Here is a 15,990-nt window from a genome sequence, read left to right as displayed (position 1 = left end):
CATTTTCCCATATATTCTCGTGGGTCAGCTCTGGATGCTGAGGGACCTGCTGGGTATTCAGGACATCCACATCGGTGTTTCGGTTGAGCAGTGAATGGTAATGCTCTTTCCATTGCTAAAGGAGGCCTTCATCGTCTTTAATTAGGGAGTTACCGTCTGATGAGCGAAGGGGGGCTGCGCCATGAGTGATTGGCCCATAAAATGTTTTAGTGGAATTGAAAAATTCGTGCATCTTGTTCTGATCTGCAAAAATTTCTGTTTCACATGCTTCATTTTTAAACCAGTCGTTCTTTAGATTGAGAATTTCCCGCTGGGCCGCCACTTTCTTCTTGTGGAAGGTATCAGCTTTGATCTGAGACTGAGGGATGTTCTGTGAGTCAGTTAAATCAGCACGTTTATCCTAGACGAGTACATTGATTGCCAGATCATTTTCATCAAACCAGATTCTTTCGATCTGGCCGAGGGTCACTGCAGGTTTTTGTCATGACAGTGTTGAGAATATCTCATTTGGCACTGGGATTTGGGTTGTTTATCAGCCCATGTTTGAGCTCCTCTCTGAAAGTACATACTACCGCTGGATTCTCCAGATACTTAGTATTAAAACCTCTTTTGGAGGATTGCTGCCTTCGCCGTTTTGGGATGATGTGAAGTGAGAGCTTGGCTCTGACGAGTCAATGATCAGTGTCGCAGTGGTCTGAGCTAAGCATGGCTCAGGTGATGAGGACATCTCAGCGATCACTTTCTCTAATAATAATGTAGTCAATGAGAAGCCAGTGTTTGGATCGTGGGTGTTCCCACTAACCTTTGAACTTGCCGGGCTGCCTTAACAATGTATTGTTGATAGTGAGGTTCTGTGCAGCACTCTTGCTGAGGAGGAGTAGGCCGTTGGGATTACACTTGCCTAGTCCATTTCTCCCAATGGTTCCCTGCCAAATGTCAGCATCACTGGCAACTCTGGCATTGAAGTCACCAAGGAGCACAATCTTATCTTCTCTGGGGAGAGAGGTTATCACTCCGTCAAGGTCGGTGTAAAAGGTCTCCTTGTGGTCATCCTCTGCATCCAGTGTTGCACTGATGAAAAATGCATCAAATGAGTGATTCAGTGGGACTCGGAGCGTCATGAGGCGCTCGTTGTTCCCAATAGGCATTTCAGTTAGCCTGTGTAGGATGCGTTGGCGGATGGCAAAGCGATTTTTACAAATGTGGTTTCTCTCCGCAGCAGGCTTATCCTTCCAGAAGAAGGTATAGCCAGACCCCCGTTCTGTGAGTTGGCCCTCATCTGGGAGCCGGGACTCACTAATGGTTGCTATGTCGATTTTGTACCTAGCCAGCTCTTTTGTCTCAAAGGCAGTTCTTCTTTCAGGACGCTCATTTATGCCAGTTTCCAGAAGGGTCCTGATATTCCATGCAGCGACCTTAAGAGGTTGCTTTGTTTATTTTTGTTTGAATCTGTGATTTTGATTGTTTTCAGCTGCATAAGGATGACCTTACTGGGTGAAGTTGCCCAGTCAGGTTGTTTTTTTTAGGCAGGTTTTGTTTAGGGCACCTTTTCTAGCCCTCTCCCCATGTGGGGTGAGCAGAGTGGCTCCTCGAAAGGGCTGCTCAGTCGTACACACAGGGCCAGATTACACTGGTGCCTAGACCCTAGTGCCTAAACGACCATTTTATGTATTCCGCCCATGTGCAGAGCTGTGACTATAGACTCCTGGCAGTCATCTCTGCCTGTCCCCGTTGCCACTCGTCCATCATCATAGGACTTTTGAGGTGTATATGGATTTTGATGATGATGATGAGAGGTATGATGAGCTGGATGATGGTTGCTCCTGAGTTGATTTATGTGGTGAGGCAGGAGTGCAGGCTGCAACCACACATCTTAGCTTTCCTGTTTCCTGATTCCAGGGCTGCAAGTGTTGCAATGACTGGGGAGAGGGAGAGCTGCAATGGACTGCCAATAGCCCAGCTTGTTGGGTTTCGTCTTAGTAGCCTGTCCATCATGCATTGACTTCGTCCGCCGGTATATTCATTGCGTTTTCATGGTGGTCACCTCTTCCTCTTTTACCGGCGCTGGGGTTTTGTTAGAGTTCTGTAAGCATGTCTGCCTGAAGTAGGGCTCCTCCACAGATTTTTCATTTGGAGTTTACTCCCGTAGCCTTATACCTACCAAGGTTAATCCGCAAGGCAACGGTTGGAAAGAGCCAGGACGTGTCCACATGCCAGTGGGCCTATGTGCCGTCCCTCTGGGGCCCACTGCTACTCCGAGATCCCCTGCTGGTCTAGCCTGGGCCCACCAGGCACCCAGTTACCGTACACACAGTGCAGTTGGCAAGTTGTCCAGTCTTCTCGGACTATTCCTTGACACTGGGTCATGCAGCTCTTTAACTCAGGGTGTGGTTGTTGTGTGGGCGTCAGCTTCTACACCTTAAACAAATTCACGCCTAGGTGGCCCTTTGGCCGGTCATCCTCTTTAAATGAGGGGCAACCATTATACACACACAGACACACATCAAAGTCTCATCTGGATAACATCACCTGTGGTTCTCAAGGCTACAAAGGCCGGTTTTCAGCATCAATAATCTATTTTTGTCTTCTTGTTCCATTTGCCTGACCTATTCCTCCACCCATGGGAGGTTGGGAGAGGGTGCTAGGAGGAGGGATCAACAGGATGAAAGTGCAGTAGTAATATACCCTGTATCTTATACCTTGCACAACTTAATCAGCCTTTGCCATGTCTGATAGTTTTCCTTTTTTTAACTGAATGGTGTAGACTTTCACGATTCACAAGAAAGGTTGCATCCCACTCGGTCGATTCCCAAATACTGTACAATAGAACGTCGATATAATGCGAGATACATTCCAAGAGAGGTCACTTTAAACCGAATTCGCACTAAATCGAAGTGTTTTTTCAATAGAATAATTTAGTTCGGTACATGAGAGAAACACAAAATACTAAAAAGACTGAGAGTCTTCCCAGATGCACCTCAGCCCATCTCTTAGAATAAACAAAACATTGTTTTTTGTAGTATTATGTTAAAACAAACACTCATAAATCAACACAGCTAAAATTAAGGGACGTGAAATGGTCTGTTTACTAGCTGGGAATATGGGGGAGGAGGTGAGATGATATGTTTGACATTTGATGCCAAAGTCTAGTGCTTATTTATTTATCTGTCCTTAAGCGTGACTTCAAGTATTTCTCTTATAAAATGTCAATGAACTGACCTGGGAGAATATAATTAACATTGCTGGAATTCTTACGAGATAGTGATTAGTTTGAATATATACATGCAATACAGTCTCCGCGACTTACGATATACAGTGATTCCTCGGTTAACGAACACCTCGGTTAACGAAATTTCGGTTAACGAATTACCTTCCATAAGATTCTTCACTTCGGTTAACCAAAAAATTTCGGTTAACGAATTCCTTACGAATTTTTCCCAACATGTTTTCGCCTGCTCACCAACTGTAGTATTAGTCCGCCAATACAGTAATTGGTTTTAGGGCTTAAATTCGTTACCATTTGAGTAAATATCAAGAAGGTTGTACTATTCAATAATTTCCCAAGTCTTATATTAAAGTTTTTAGTGATTTTAACAATTATTTAACATAATTGAAGTGCAGGGAACTAGTTTTTAGCGTGCCAAACAGCCACTTGACTCACCCAAAATGGCGTCACTGTGTGTCCCTGCTCAGTGGAGGAAGCATCTTGCTTGAGACTCTCTTGAACATAAACTATTTTTATGTTTTTACAGTACAATTATTGATCATTCAGAAGTTTATTTTACATATTGACAATATATAATGCAGTGCAGTGTTAATTTAAAGAAAATAATCTTGAATTACACCAAGTGAACTAAAATTTATGGTGAAATGGCAGCATGGGGTGACTTCTCTTTCACCCCAATGCATTCTCAAAGTAAGTGTAATTTACTGCATTTATTTTTAGTTTGTATGTAATTTTCGGTGAGCTGGAACCAATTACCCAAAAACCCATGGAAACAATGGTTTCGGTTAATGAAATTTTCGGTTAACGAACGACCTTCTGGAACGAATTGTGTTTGTTAACCGAGGGACCACTGTATTCGACTTACTACAACCCGGACATACGACGGCCATGGTCGTATAAAATATTTTTCACATTACGTATTTACAAGTCCCAATGTTAGTGATTGTGCTGTGTACTGAGAAATTTTTCGTTTGTAATTCCCTTTAAAATGGCTGGTAAGCGTAAAAGTGAGAGTTCTGGTGGTACTGAGAAGAAAAAGACACCCATTTTAGAATTTCTATGTAATATTTTCGCCTTTTCAACTTACGACCTGGTCGTCGGGACGGAACCCGTCGTAAGTCGAGGAGAGACTGTAGTTCGCATTCATAAATTTTATTTTTTATTGATTTTATGACAAATGGCTTAAATTTTTATCTCTTGTGCAAAATATATAACATTTATATTCAAATTATTCGCTGTCTTTCAAGGATTCTAGCAATGCAAAATATATTCTCCTAACTTTATTCTATGATATTATATAAGATAAAAACTGTAAGCCTAAAACAACCAAACCCTGGCTAGGAAGGTGTGGGAGGGGGGGAGGTGACAGTGACATGTTTGACAGTTAGCGCCAAGGTCTAGTGAAGTATTTATTTGTTTATTTATGTCCTTTAGATTGAATTTTTGTTTTTTGTTTATAAAATGTCACAGAGGTGACCGAGGAGAATATAATTTACGTTACTGGAATTTTTATAAGATAGTGATTAATTTGAATATAATCATGCTATAGTTTGCACTAGACAAAAGTTTTAGTAATCATTTAGTACATTATTTTGAGTACATGTACAGTACAGCTTTGCCCTTAGGACAGTGTAGCGTGCCCAGAGAAACATTAGGCGCAAATTTTAAAATATAATGCTCCAGATTGACTCACGCAAAATTGGAAAGATTCTCTTTAAATTAAAACATTGTCCTCAATTGTGGGTGTCGCTTTTAATCAATAATCTTAAATTGAATCGCTTTAAATCTACGCTCTACTTCATAATTTAAGAATACAGGAATACCTTGCTATTTGAAACCCTGCTCATCCGTAATTGATATTTTAACGTCCCTATTCGCTATTCGTGAAACATACCCCACCTGTTAGCAAATTACAATACCCAACAGTAATATTTCAAACAAATCGGTCCAGCCACAGCTCACATATTCTGACCTAAGGTGCCCGTTTTACACAAATTTGTTTGAAGTAGACCTCAGTAAAGCCTGACGTAATGAACATATATGTGTGTGTGTCAATCACCGTCACTACCTCTCCCTCTAGTGGGCCAACTTTCAGTTGCATTGTTTTTACGTTTTAACTCATAATTTTCAGTAGGTGTACATATTTTTATTAAATTTATTTTACTTGGTTACATGCACACATGATTGTTCATACAGAATATGCCAAAAAAATTAATGAAATGATTATCTAAAGGTAAAAAAAAACAGTAGGTAGTAGGCAGCCCCCAAACAGGGAGGTACTACTGCCTGGGAAGATATTGGAAGCATAATGTGTTGTCTAATGGTAGACCCTGCTGCCATATGGCATCACAAAAATTGTGACCAAGCCCCAGGTTGCTGATCTAACTTTCTGCCTCATTTATACACAATTCCAGGGTCTCAATTGTTTCTCTTACTATTGACATACATACAGTATATAATTTCTCACTCTTGATATTTTTTTAATTTTTGTATTTCTTTATGGTTCTTTATTATTATTATTGTGTTAATATTATCATTATTATTTTATTTTCAAATTTGTATTTATTATAAATTTTATTTACTATGAATTACAGTATTATTATTATTATTATTATTATTATTATTATTATTATTATTATTATTATTATTACAGTACAACATTTCGCCCCATGCCCGATATGGGTCAGGGACCTGTGCCAGGGGCCTAATCCCCCAAAAAAAATAGTCCGTAATAGTTAATGTGTGATGGAATGTGGGGGAGGGGCAGGAGGTCATGTGAGTGTGGTGGTGTGAGGTAGTGATGACTGGTGGTCATGGGAGTATGGTGGTGTGTGGTGAAGTGGTGGCTGAGTGGTCTAGGGTGTGGTGGTGTGTGGTAGTGATGGCTTGGTGGTCATGGGAGTGTGGTGGTGTGTGTGTAGTGGTGGCTGGTGGTCATGGGAGTGTGGTGGATGTGTGGTAGTGATGGCTGGTGGTCTGGGGTGTATTAGTGTTAATATTAAAGTGGTGGCTGGTGGTCATGGTAGTATGAATAGTGAAAGGCTGGTGGTCATGGGGTATGGTGGTGTGTGTTAGTGGTGGCTGGTGGTCATGGTAGTTTTGGTGGTGGTGGCTGGTGGTCATGGGAGTGTGGTGGTGTGGAGTAGTGATGACTCATGGTCATGGGTGTGGTGGTGTGTGGTAGTGGTAGCTAGTGGTCTCATGGGAATTAATGGTGGTGTGGGGAGTAGTGATGGCAGGTGGTCATGGGTGTGTGGTGGTCTTGAGTAGTGGTGGCTGGTGGTCATGGGTGTGGTAGTGTGTGAGGTAGTGGTGGCTGGTGGTCATGGGTGTGGTTGTGTGGTAGTGATGGCTGGTGGTCATGGGGTGTGGTGAGTGAGGTGGTGTTTGGCTAAGTGGTCATGGGAGTGTAATAGTGTGTGAGGTAGTGGTGGCTGGTGGTCATGGGTGTGTGTGTGTGGGTAGTGATGACTGGTGGTCATGGGTGTGTAGTAGTGTGAGGTAGTGATGGCTGGTGGTCATGGGGTGTGGTGGTGTGGTGGTGGTGTGGTGTCACTGGTGGTGGGTGTGGTGGTGATGGCTGGTGGTCATGGGGTGTGGTAGTGTGGGGTGGTGACTGGTGTGGTCTGGGTTGTGTGAAATGTGTGAGAGTAGTGATGGCTGGTGGTCATGGGTGTGTGGTAGTGTGAGGTAGTGATGGCTGGTGGTCATGGGGTGTGGTGGTGTGGTGGTGTGTGGCTGAGTGGATGTGGTGTGGTGGTGTGAGGAAGTGGTGGTGGCTGAGTGGTCTGTGGGGGTGTGTGTGTGGTGATGTGGTGGTCATGGGGTGTGGTGGTGTGAGGTAGTGATGGCTGGTGGTCATGGGGTCTCAGCCAGTGGTGTGTGAGGTAAGTGATGGCTGGTGGTCATGGGGTGTATGTGGTGGTGTGAGGTAGTGTGGCTGGTGGTCATGGGAGTGTGGTGGTGTGAGGTGGTGATGGCTGGTGGTCATGGGAGTGTGGTAGTGTGAAAGTAGTGATGGCTGGTGGTCATGGGGTGTAATGAGTGTGAGGTAGTGATGGCTGGTGGTCATGGGGGTGTGGTGAACATGAAGTGAAGTGATGGCTGGTGGTCATGGGAGTGTGGTAGTGTAGAGGTGGTGATGGCTGGTGGTCATGGGTGTGGTAAAGTGTGAGGTAGTGGGCTGGTGGTCATGGGGTGTGTGTGTAGAGGTAGTGATGGCTGGTGGTCATGGGAGTGTAGTAGTCAGGAGTAGTGATGGCTGGTGGTCATGGGAGTGTGGTAGTGTGAGGTAGTGGTGGCTGAGTGGTCATGGAGTGTGGTAGTGTGAGGTAGTGATGGCTGAGTGGTCATGGGAGTGTAGTGGTGTGAGTAGTGATGGCTGGTAGTCATGGGAGTGTGGCCAATTAAGTGGTGGCTGGTGGTCTATGGGAGTGTAACAAGTGTGAGTGGCTGGTGGTCATGGGAGTGTAGTGAGTGTGGTAGTGATGGCTGGTGGTCATAGGAGTGTAGTAGTGTGAGAGTAGTGGTGGCTGTGGTCATGGAGTGTAGTAGTGTGAAATGTGATGGCTGGTGGTCCTTGGGAGTGTAGTAGTGTGAGGTGGTGATGGCTGGTGGTCATGGGAGGTGTAGTGGTGTGGGAGTAGTGGCACCCAAATTGGTCTTAAGGGTGTAGTAGTGTGAGGTAGTGATGGCTGGTGGTCATGGGGTGTGGTGGTGTGAGGTAGTGATGGCTGGTGGTCATGGGGTGTAGTGGTGTGGGGAGTAGTGATGGCTTTAGTGGTCATGGGAGTGTGGTAGTGTGGTAGTGATGGCTGGTGGTCATGCTGGGGTGGTGGTGTGGTGTGATGGCTGGTGGTCATGGGGTGTAGTAGTGTGTGAGGAGTAGTGATGGCTGGTGGTCATGTGGGAGTGTGGTGAATGTGGTAGTGGTGGCTGGTGGTCATGGGAGTGTGGTAGTACTGAGGTGGTGATGGCTGGCTGGTCATGGGGTGTGTGTGGTGGTGATGGCTGGTGGTCATGTGGGAGTGTGGTGGTGTGGGGTGGTGATGGCTGGTGGTCATGGGGTGTGGTAGTGTGTGGTGGTGATGGCTGGTGTCATGGGAGTGTAGTGGTGTGAATGTGTGGTGGCTGGTGGTCATGGGTGTGTGTGTGAGTGTGGGGTATGATGGCTGGTGGTCATGGAGTGCTGCAGTGTGTGGGAGTGATGGTGGCTGGTGGTCATGGGGAGTGGTGGTGTGAGGTGAAAGTGATGGCTTGGTGGTCATGGGGTGTGTGGTGTGTGGTGTAGTGGTTGGCTGGTGATTAAGCCATGATTAGCATTGGTGTCTATTGGTAGTGATGGCTGTGAATTAGTCATACTGATTATTGGTGGTGTGTTGGTAATTGGTGGCTGGTGGTCATGATGGTGTGAAATTAGTGAAGGCTGAATTGGTCATGGGATTATTGGTGATTGATATGTAGTAGTGGTGGCTGGTGGTCATGGTATTGGTTTTAGGTAGTGGTGGCTGGTGTTAAGAGATTAACGGTGGTGTGGGGTGGTGATGACTGGTGGTCAAGGGTGTGAATTGGTGTGAGGTAGTGATGGCTGGAGTGGTCATGGGAATTAATGGTGTGAGGGTAGTGATGGCTGGTGAAAGTCCTGGGGTCTTGGTAGTGTGGGGTAGTGGCTGGTGGTCATGGGAGTAGTAGTGTGGGAGTAGTGGTGGCTGGTGGTCATGTGTGAGAGTAGTGATGGCTGGTGGTCATGGGAATGTGGTGTGTGAGGTAGTGATGGCTAGTGGTCATGGGGAATTAATAGTAATTATTGAGGTAGTGATGGCTGGTGGTCATACAGGAGTGTAATATTAATTAATGAGGTAGTGATGTTTAAGGTGGTCATGGGGTGTAGTGGTGTGAGTAGTGGTGGCTGAGTGTGGTCATGGGTGTGTAGTAAGGTGCAGAGTAGTGTTGGCTGGTGATCATGGGTGTGTGTGGTGGTGTGTGGTAGTGGTGGCTGGTGGTCATGGGAGTGTGGTGGTGTGAGGTGGTGGTGGCTGGTGGTCATGGGGTGTAGTAGTGTGCTGAGGTGGTGATGGCTGGTGGTCATAGGAGTGTGGTAGTGTGGTGGTGATGGCTGGTGGTCATGGGGTGTGGTGTGATGTGGTGGTGGTCTGTGGGGTGTGGTGGTGTGGGGTAGTGATGGCTGGTGGTCATGGGGAGTGTAACCAATGAGTGTGGGGAGTAGTGGTGGCTGGTGGTCATGGGTGTAGTGGTAGTGTGGGGTGTTGGCTGGTGTCATGGGTGTGTCGTGTGTGGGTAGTGGTGGCTGGTGGTCATGGGGTGTGGTGGTGTAGAGTAGTGGTGGCTGGTGGTCATGGGAGTGTGTGGTGTGAAGTAGTGATGGCTGGTGGTCTCACGGTGTGGTAGTGTGGTGGTGATGGCTGTGGTGGTCATGGGAGTGTGGTGGTGTGATGTAGTGGTGGCTGGTGGTCATGGGGAGTGTAGTGAGTGTGGAGTAGTGATGGCTGGTGGTCATGGGGTGTGGTGAGTGTGGTAGTGGTGGCTGGTGGTCTGGGTGTGGTGATTGTAGAGGTAGTGATGGCTGGTGGTCATGGGAGTGTGGTAGTGTGAGGTGGTGGTGGCTGGTGATCATGGGGTGTGTTGAGGAGTGAAGTGATGGCTGGTGGTCATGGGGAGTGTGGTGAGCCAGTCTGAGTGGTGCTGGTGGTCTTGGGTGTGTGTGGTGGTGTGATGTGGTGTGGCTGGTCATGGGTGTGTGTGGGGGGTGGTGACGGCTGGTGGTCATGGGTGTGTGGTGCAGTGGCTGTGGTGGTGTGGGGTGGTGGTGGCTGGTGGTCATGGGAGTGTGGTAGTGTGAGTAGTGGTGGCTGGTGGTCATGGGGTGTGGTGTGTGGTGGCTGGTGGTCATGGGGCCTGGCCAGGTGTGAGGTGGTGGCTGGTGGTCATGGGAGTGTGGTGGTGTGGGGTGGTGGTGGCTGGTGGTCATAGGTGTGTGGTGGTGTGAGGTAGTGATGGCTGGTGGTCATGGGGTGTGGTGAGTGTGAGGTAGTGGTGGCTGGTGGTCATGTGGTGTGGTGGTGTGGGGTAGTGGTGGCTGAGTGGTCATGGGACTGTGGTGGTGTGGGAGTAGTGGTGGCTGGTGGTCATGGGTACCCAGCAAGGTAGTGGCTGGTGGTCATGGGGTGTGGTGGTGTGAGGTGGTAGAGGGCTGGGTGGTGTTCATGGGGTGTGGTGGTGTGGTGAAGTGGTGGCTGGTGGTGTGGGTGTGTGGTGTGGTGGTGGTGGCTGGTGGTGTGGGAGTGTGGTGGTGTGAGGTAGTGGTGGCTTTTGGTTCTGGAAGGAGCTGTAGGCCCCTGTTATTGTAGGTCTCCGCCCGGCAGGTGTCGCCTCCTAATTATTATCAATCTGGGTGTATTTGGTCAGGTGTGTGTTTGCTGGCTGGAGGCAGTTTCTTAGATTAACAAGATCATGTCACCTGTTCTCTCATCACACGGGGCCAAGAACTCCTTTTACATTCGTGACCCTGATTGGGTCAGGCCCTAATCTCGTTCCATTACTGTAGTGTGGGTCAACTTACGTGGGTATTTACCTGCTCATCTAATCACTGTTATATGTTGTTCTTCTCTGGGCTGGATGCTCTGGTGTGATAGTTAATCATTATATATTTAACAGAGGAATGCTGAGAAATATTTATCAGTAAAGCAGCAGTTCACCCTGAGATCCCATGAGCTACAGTTGTGCCAACAAAGGATGCAACAGAGCTCCCACTACCAGCAGCAAGGAGAAGTAAATGCCTTGGAGAACACCATGAGTCAGTATTACTCACTAACTTTCTCCTATATTTTTTGCCCAGATATAACAATACAGTACAGTACAGTTCTGAAATATTTATTGTCCCTAATTTATATTATTATAATGAAGTGTTCTATGGCCCCTGTAGACTTATGTTGGAGTCTTCCACTTCACAATTAATTTAAATTTATTCTTGCATGTTGTCTTCCTATATAGCTATATTTTTTTCAGCAGGTATATCCTCATTTTCTTCATTTGTTCTCCCCTGTATCTGGTCATAAAAACCTTTTTTGTTATATTTACTCACAGCTAGACAAGTTGTCCCTATATTTTAGTTAAAGAACAGGAAGAACCTGATGGTTGAGATAATGAAGTTACAGGATATACACACCACACAAAAGGGTCTGCCATGGACACTACCCACACATAAAGGCCTGCCATGGACACTACACTATACCACACATGCGGGACTGCTATAGACACTACACTACACATGAAAGCCTGCCATGGACACTACACCACACATGAGGGCCTGCCATGGACACTACACCACACATGAGGGCTTGCCATGGACACTAAACTAAACATCAGGGCCTGCCATGGACAATACACCACACATGAGGGCCTGCCATGGACACACTACACCACACATGAGGGCCTGCCATGGACACTACACACACCACACATGAGGGCCTGCCATGGACACTAAACCAACATCAGGGCTCTGGACAATCACACCACACATGGGGCCTGCCATGGACACTACACCACACACATCAGGGCCTGCCATGGACAATACACCACACATGAGGCCTGCCATGGACACTACACCACCATCAGGGCCTGCCATGGACACTACACCACACATCAGGGCCTGCCATGGACACTACACACATGAGGGCCTGCCATGGACACTAAACAGAAACATCAGGGCCTGCCATGGACAATACACCCACACATGAGGGCCTGCCATGGACACTACACCACACATCAGGCTGCATGGACAATACACCACATGAGGGCTGCCATGGACACTACACCCTCAGGGCCTGCCATGGACACTACACCACACATCAGGGCCTGCCATGGACACTACCTACACACATCAGGGCCTGCCATAGACACTACCTACATCACATGAGGGCCTGCCGTGGACACCTGCATGGACACCTCACTACATCACACATCATGTCCTGCCATGGACACTACACCACACTTCAGGGCCTGCCATGGACACTACACACACATCAGGGCCTGCCATAGACACTACACTACATCACACATGAGGGCCTGCCGTGGACACCTGCCATGGACACCTCACTACATCACACATCATGTCCTGCCATGGACACTCACACCACACTTCAGGGCCTGCCATGGACACTACACCACATCAGGGCCTGCCATAGACTACTACATCACACATGAGGGCCTGCAATGGACACTACAATACACATCAGGGCCTGCCATAAACACTACACTACACCACACATGAGGGCCTGCCGTGGACACCTGCCATGGATACCTCACTACATCACACATCATGTCCTGCCATTACTTCACACATCAGGGCCTGCTGTAGACACTACATCCACACATGAGGGCTGCAATGGACACTACACTACAAATCAGGGCCTGCCATGGACACTACACTACACCACACATCAGGGCCTGCCATGGACACTACACCAGACCACACATCAGGGCCTGCCATGGACACACTACACCAGACCACACATCAGGGCCTGCCATAGACACTACACCACATCAGGGCCTGCCATGGACACTACACTACACCACACATCAGGGCCTGCCATGGACACTACCTTCACCACACATCAGGGCCTGCCATGGACACTGCACTGCACACACTAAGGCCTTCCATGGACACTACACTACACCACACATCAGGGCCTGCACCATGAACACGGCACCACATCAGTGCCTGCCTTGGACACTACACTTCACCACACATCAGGGCCTGCCATGGACACTGCACTGCACCACACACTAAGGCCTTCCATGGACACTACACTACACCACACATCAGGGCCTGCCATGGACACTCACACCACACATCAGGGCCTGCCATGACACTACACTACACCACACATCAGGGCCTGCCATGGACACTATACTACATCACACATCAGGGCCTGCCATGGACACTACACTCACATCACACATCAGGGCCTGCAATGGACACTACACTACACCACACATGAGGGCCTCTCATGGACACTACACCACATCAGGGCCTGCCATGGGCCTACACACACCACACATCAGGGCCTGCATGGACACTACCTATATCACATCAGGGCCTGCCATGGACACTACACTACACCACACATCAGGGGCCTGCCATGGACACTACACTACATCACACATCATGTCCTGCAATGGACACTACACCACCACACATCAGGGCCTGCCATGGACACTACTACACCACACACCAGGGTCTGTGGACACTACACACCACACACCAGGGCCTGCCATGGACACTACATCACACATTGGGGCCTGCCATGGACACCTCCTACATCCACATCATGTCCTGCCATGGACACTACACTACACCACACACCAGGTCCTGCCATGGACACACACTACACACACCAGGGCCTGCCATGGACACTACACCACACACCAGGGCCTGCCATGGACACTACACTAAACCACACATCAGGGCGCCATGGACACTACACTACACACCAGGGCCTGCCATGGACACTACACACACATCAGGGCCGCCATGGACACTACACACGCACACCAGGGCCTGCCATGGACACTACACACACCACACATCAGAGCCTGCCATGGACACTACACTAAACCACACATCAGGGCCATGGACACTACACTACACCACACACCAGGGCCTGCCATGGACACTACACTAAACCACACATCAGGGCCTGCCATGGACACTACACTACACCACACACCAGGGCTTACCATGGACACTACAATACACCACACATCAGGGCCTGCCATGTACACTACACTACATCACACATCAGGGCCTGCCATGGACACCTCACTACATCACACATCATGTCCTGCCATGGACACTACACTACTCCACACATCAGGGCCTGCCTTGGACACTCACACCACACATCAGTGCCTGCCATGGACACTACACTACACACCAGGGCCTGTGGACACTGCATTACACCACACATCAGGGCCTGCCATGGACACTACACTACACCAGGGGCCTGCCATGGACACTACACCACATCAGGGCCTGCCATGGACACTACACACCGCACACCAGGGCCTGCTATGGACACTACTACACCACCACACATCAGAGCCTGCCATGGACACTACACTAACCACACATCAGGGCCTGCCATGGACACTACACTACACCACACAGGAGCCCCATGGACACTACACTAAACCACACATCAGGGCCTGCCATGGACACTACAATACACCACACATCAGGGCCTGCCATGTACACTACACTACATCACACATCAGGGCCTGCCATGGACACCTCACTACATCACACATCATGTCCTGCCATGGACACTACACTACACCACATCAGGGCCTACTCCGACACTACACCATACATCAGTGCCTGCCATGGACACTGCACCACACATCAGGGCCTGCCATGGACACTACACTGCACCAAACATCAGGGCCTGCATGGGCACTACACTACACCACACACCAGGGCCTGCCATGGACACAACACTCCACACTACACACCAGGGCCTGCCATGGACACTACACCACACCACATAAGGTCCTGCCATGGACACTTCACCACACACCAGGGGCTGCCATGGACACTGCACTCACACACCAGGCCTGCCATGAACACTACACTACACACACATGAGGGCCTGCCACGACATTACACTACACCCACACATCAGGGCTCTGCCATGGACACTACACCAGACCACACATCACACACTACACCACACATCAGGGTTTGCCATGGACACTACACTACACCACACATAAGGTCCTGCCATGATACACTTCACCACACACATCAGGGCCTGCCAGGACACTGCACTGCACCACACACTAAGGCCTTCCATGGATACACCACACCACACTCCAGACCTGCCATGGACACTACACTGCACCAAACACGGGCCTGCCATGGGCACTACACTACACCACACATGTGGACCTGCCATGGACACTACACCACATGGCACATCAGCCTGCGACACTACACTACATCACACATTAGGGCCATGGACACTACACTACACCACACATGAGGGCCTGCCATGGACACTACACTACACCACACATGAGGACCTGCCATGGACACAACACTTCATGGCACATCAGGGCCTGCCATGGACACTACACTACACCACACATCAGGGCCTGCCATGGACACTATACTACATCACACATCAGGTCCTGCCATGGACACTACACAACATCACACACGCCTGCCATGGACACTACACCTCACATGAGGGCCTCTCATGGACACTACACTACACCACACATCAGGGCCTGCGGACACTACACCACCACACACCAGGGTCTGCCATGGACACTACACCACACACCAGGGCCTGCCATGGACACTACATCACACATTAGGGCCCATGACACTCACTACATCACACATCATGTCCTGCCATGGACACTACACTACACCACACCGGGTCCTGCCATGGACACTACACTACACCACACCAGGGCCTGCCATGGACACTACACTACACCACACACCAGGGCCTGCCATACACTACACTACACCACACACCAGGGCCTGCCATGAACACTACAATACACCACACACCGCCATGGACACTACACACACCACACCAGGCCATGAACACTACAATACACCACACCTCAGGGCCTGCTGGACACTACATACACCACACACCAGTGCCTGCCATGGACACTACACTACACACACACACCAGGGACTGCCATGGACACTACACCACACATCAGTG

The 15,990-nt window shown here is 48.8% G+C and overlaps 1 protein-coding gene across 1 annotated transcript in view; it reads left to right on the top strand.

The window, feature by feature from the left end:
- The window catches only part of LOC121856145 (structural maintenance of chromosomes protein 2-like), a gene marked incomplete at its 5' end in the record, with an annotated part of 63,060 nt that overhangs the window by 4,946 nt on the left and 42,124 nt on the right, over positions 1–15,990 (top strand). The window contains one exon of the mRNA XM_042351457.1: positions 10,901–11,039. Coding sequence (XP_042207391.1) covers positions 10,901–11,039 — 139 coding nt within the window. The remainder of the gene's footprint in view (positions 1–10,900; positions 11,040–15,990) is intronic.

The sequence above is a fragment of the Homarus americanus genome, unplaced genomic scaffold (genome assembly GCF_018991925.1).
Source record: "Homarus americanus isolate GMGI-L3 unplaced genomic scaffold, GMGI_Hamer_2.0 scaffold59441, whole genome shotgun sequence".
NCBI lineage: Eukaryota > Metazoa > Arthropoda > Malacostraca > Decapoda > Nephropidae > Homarus > Homarus americanus.
Note: the sequence above shows the minus strand (reverse complement) of the source record. Positions and strands in the feature narration are given on the sequence as shown.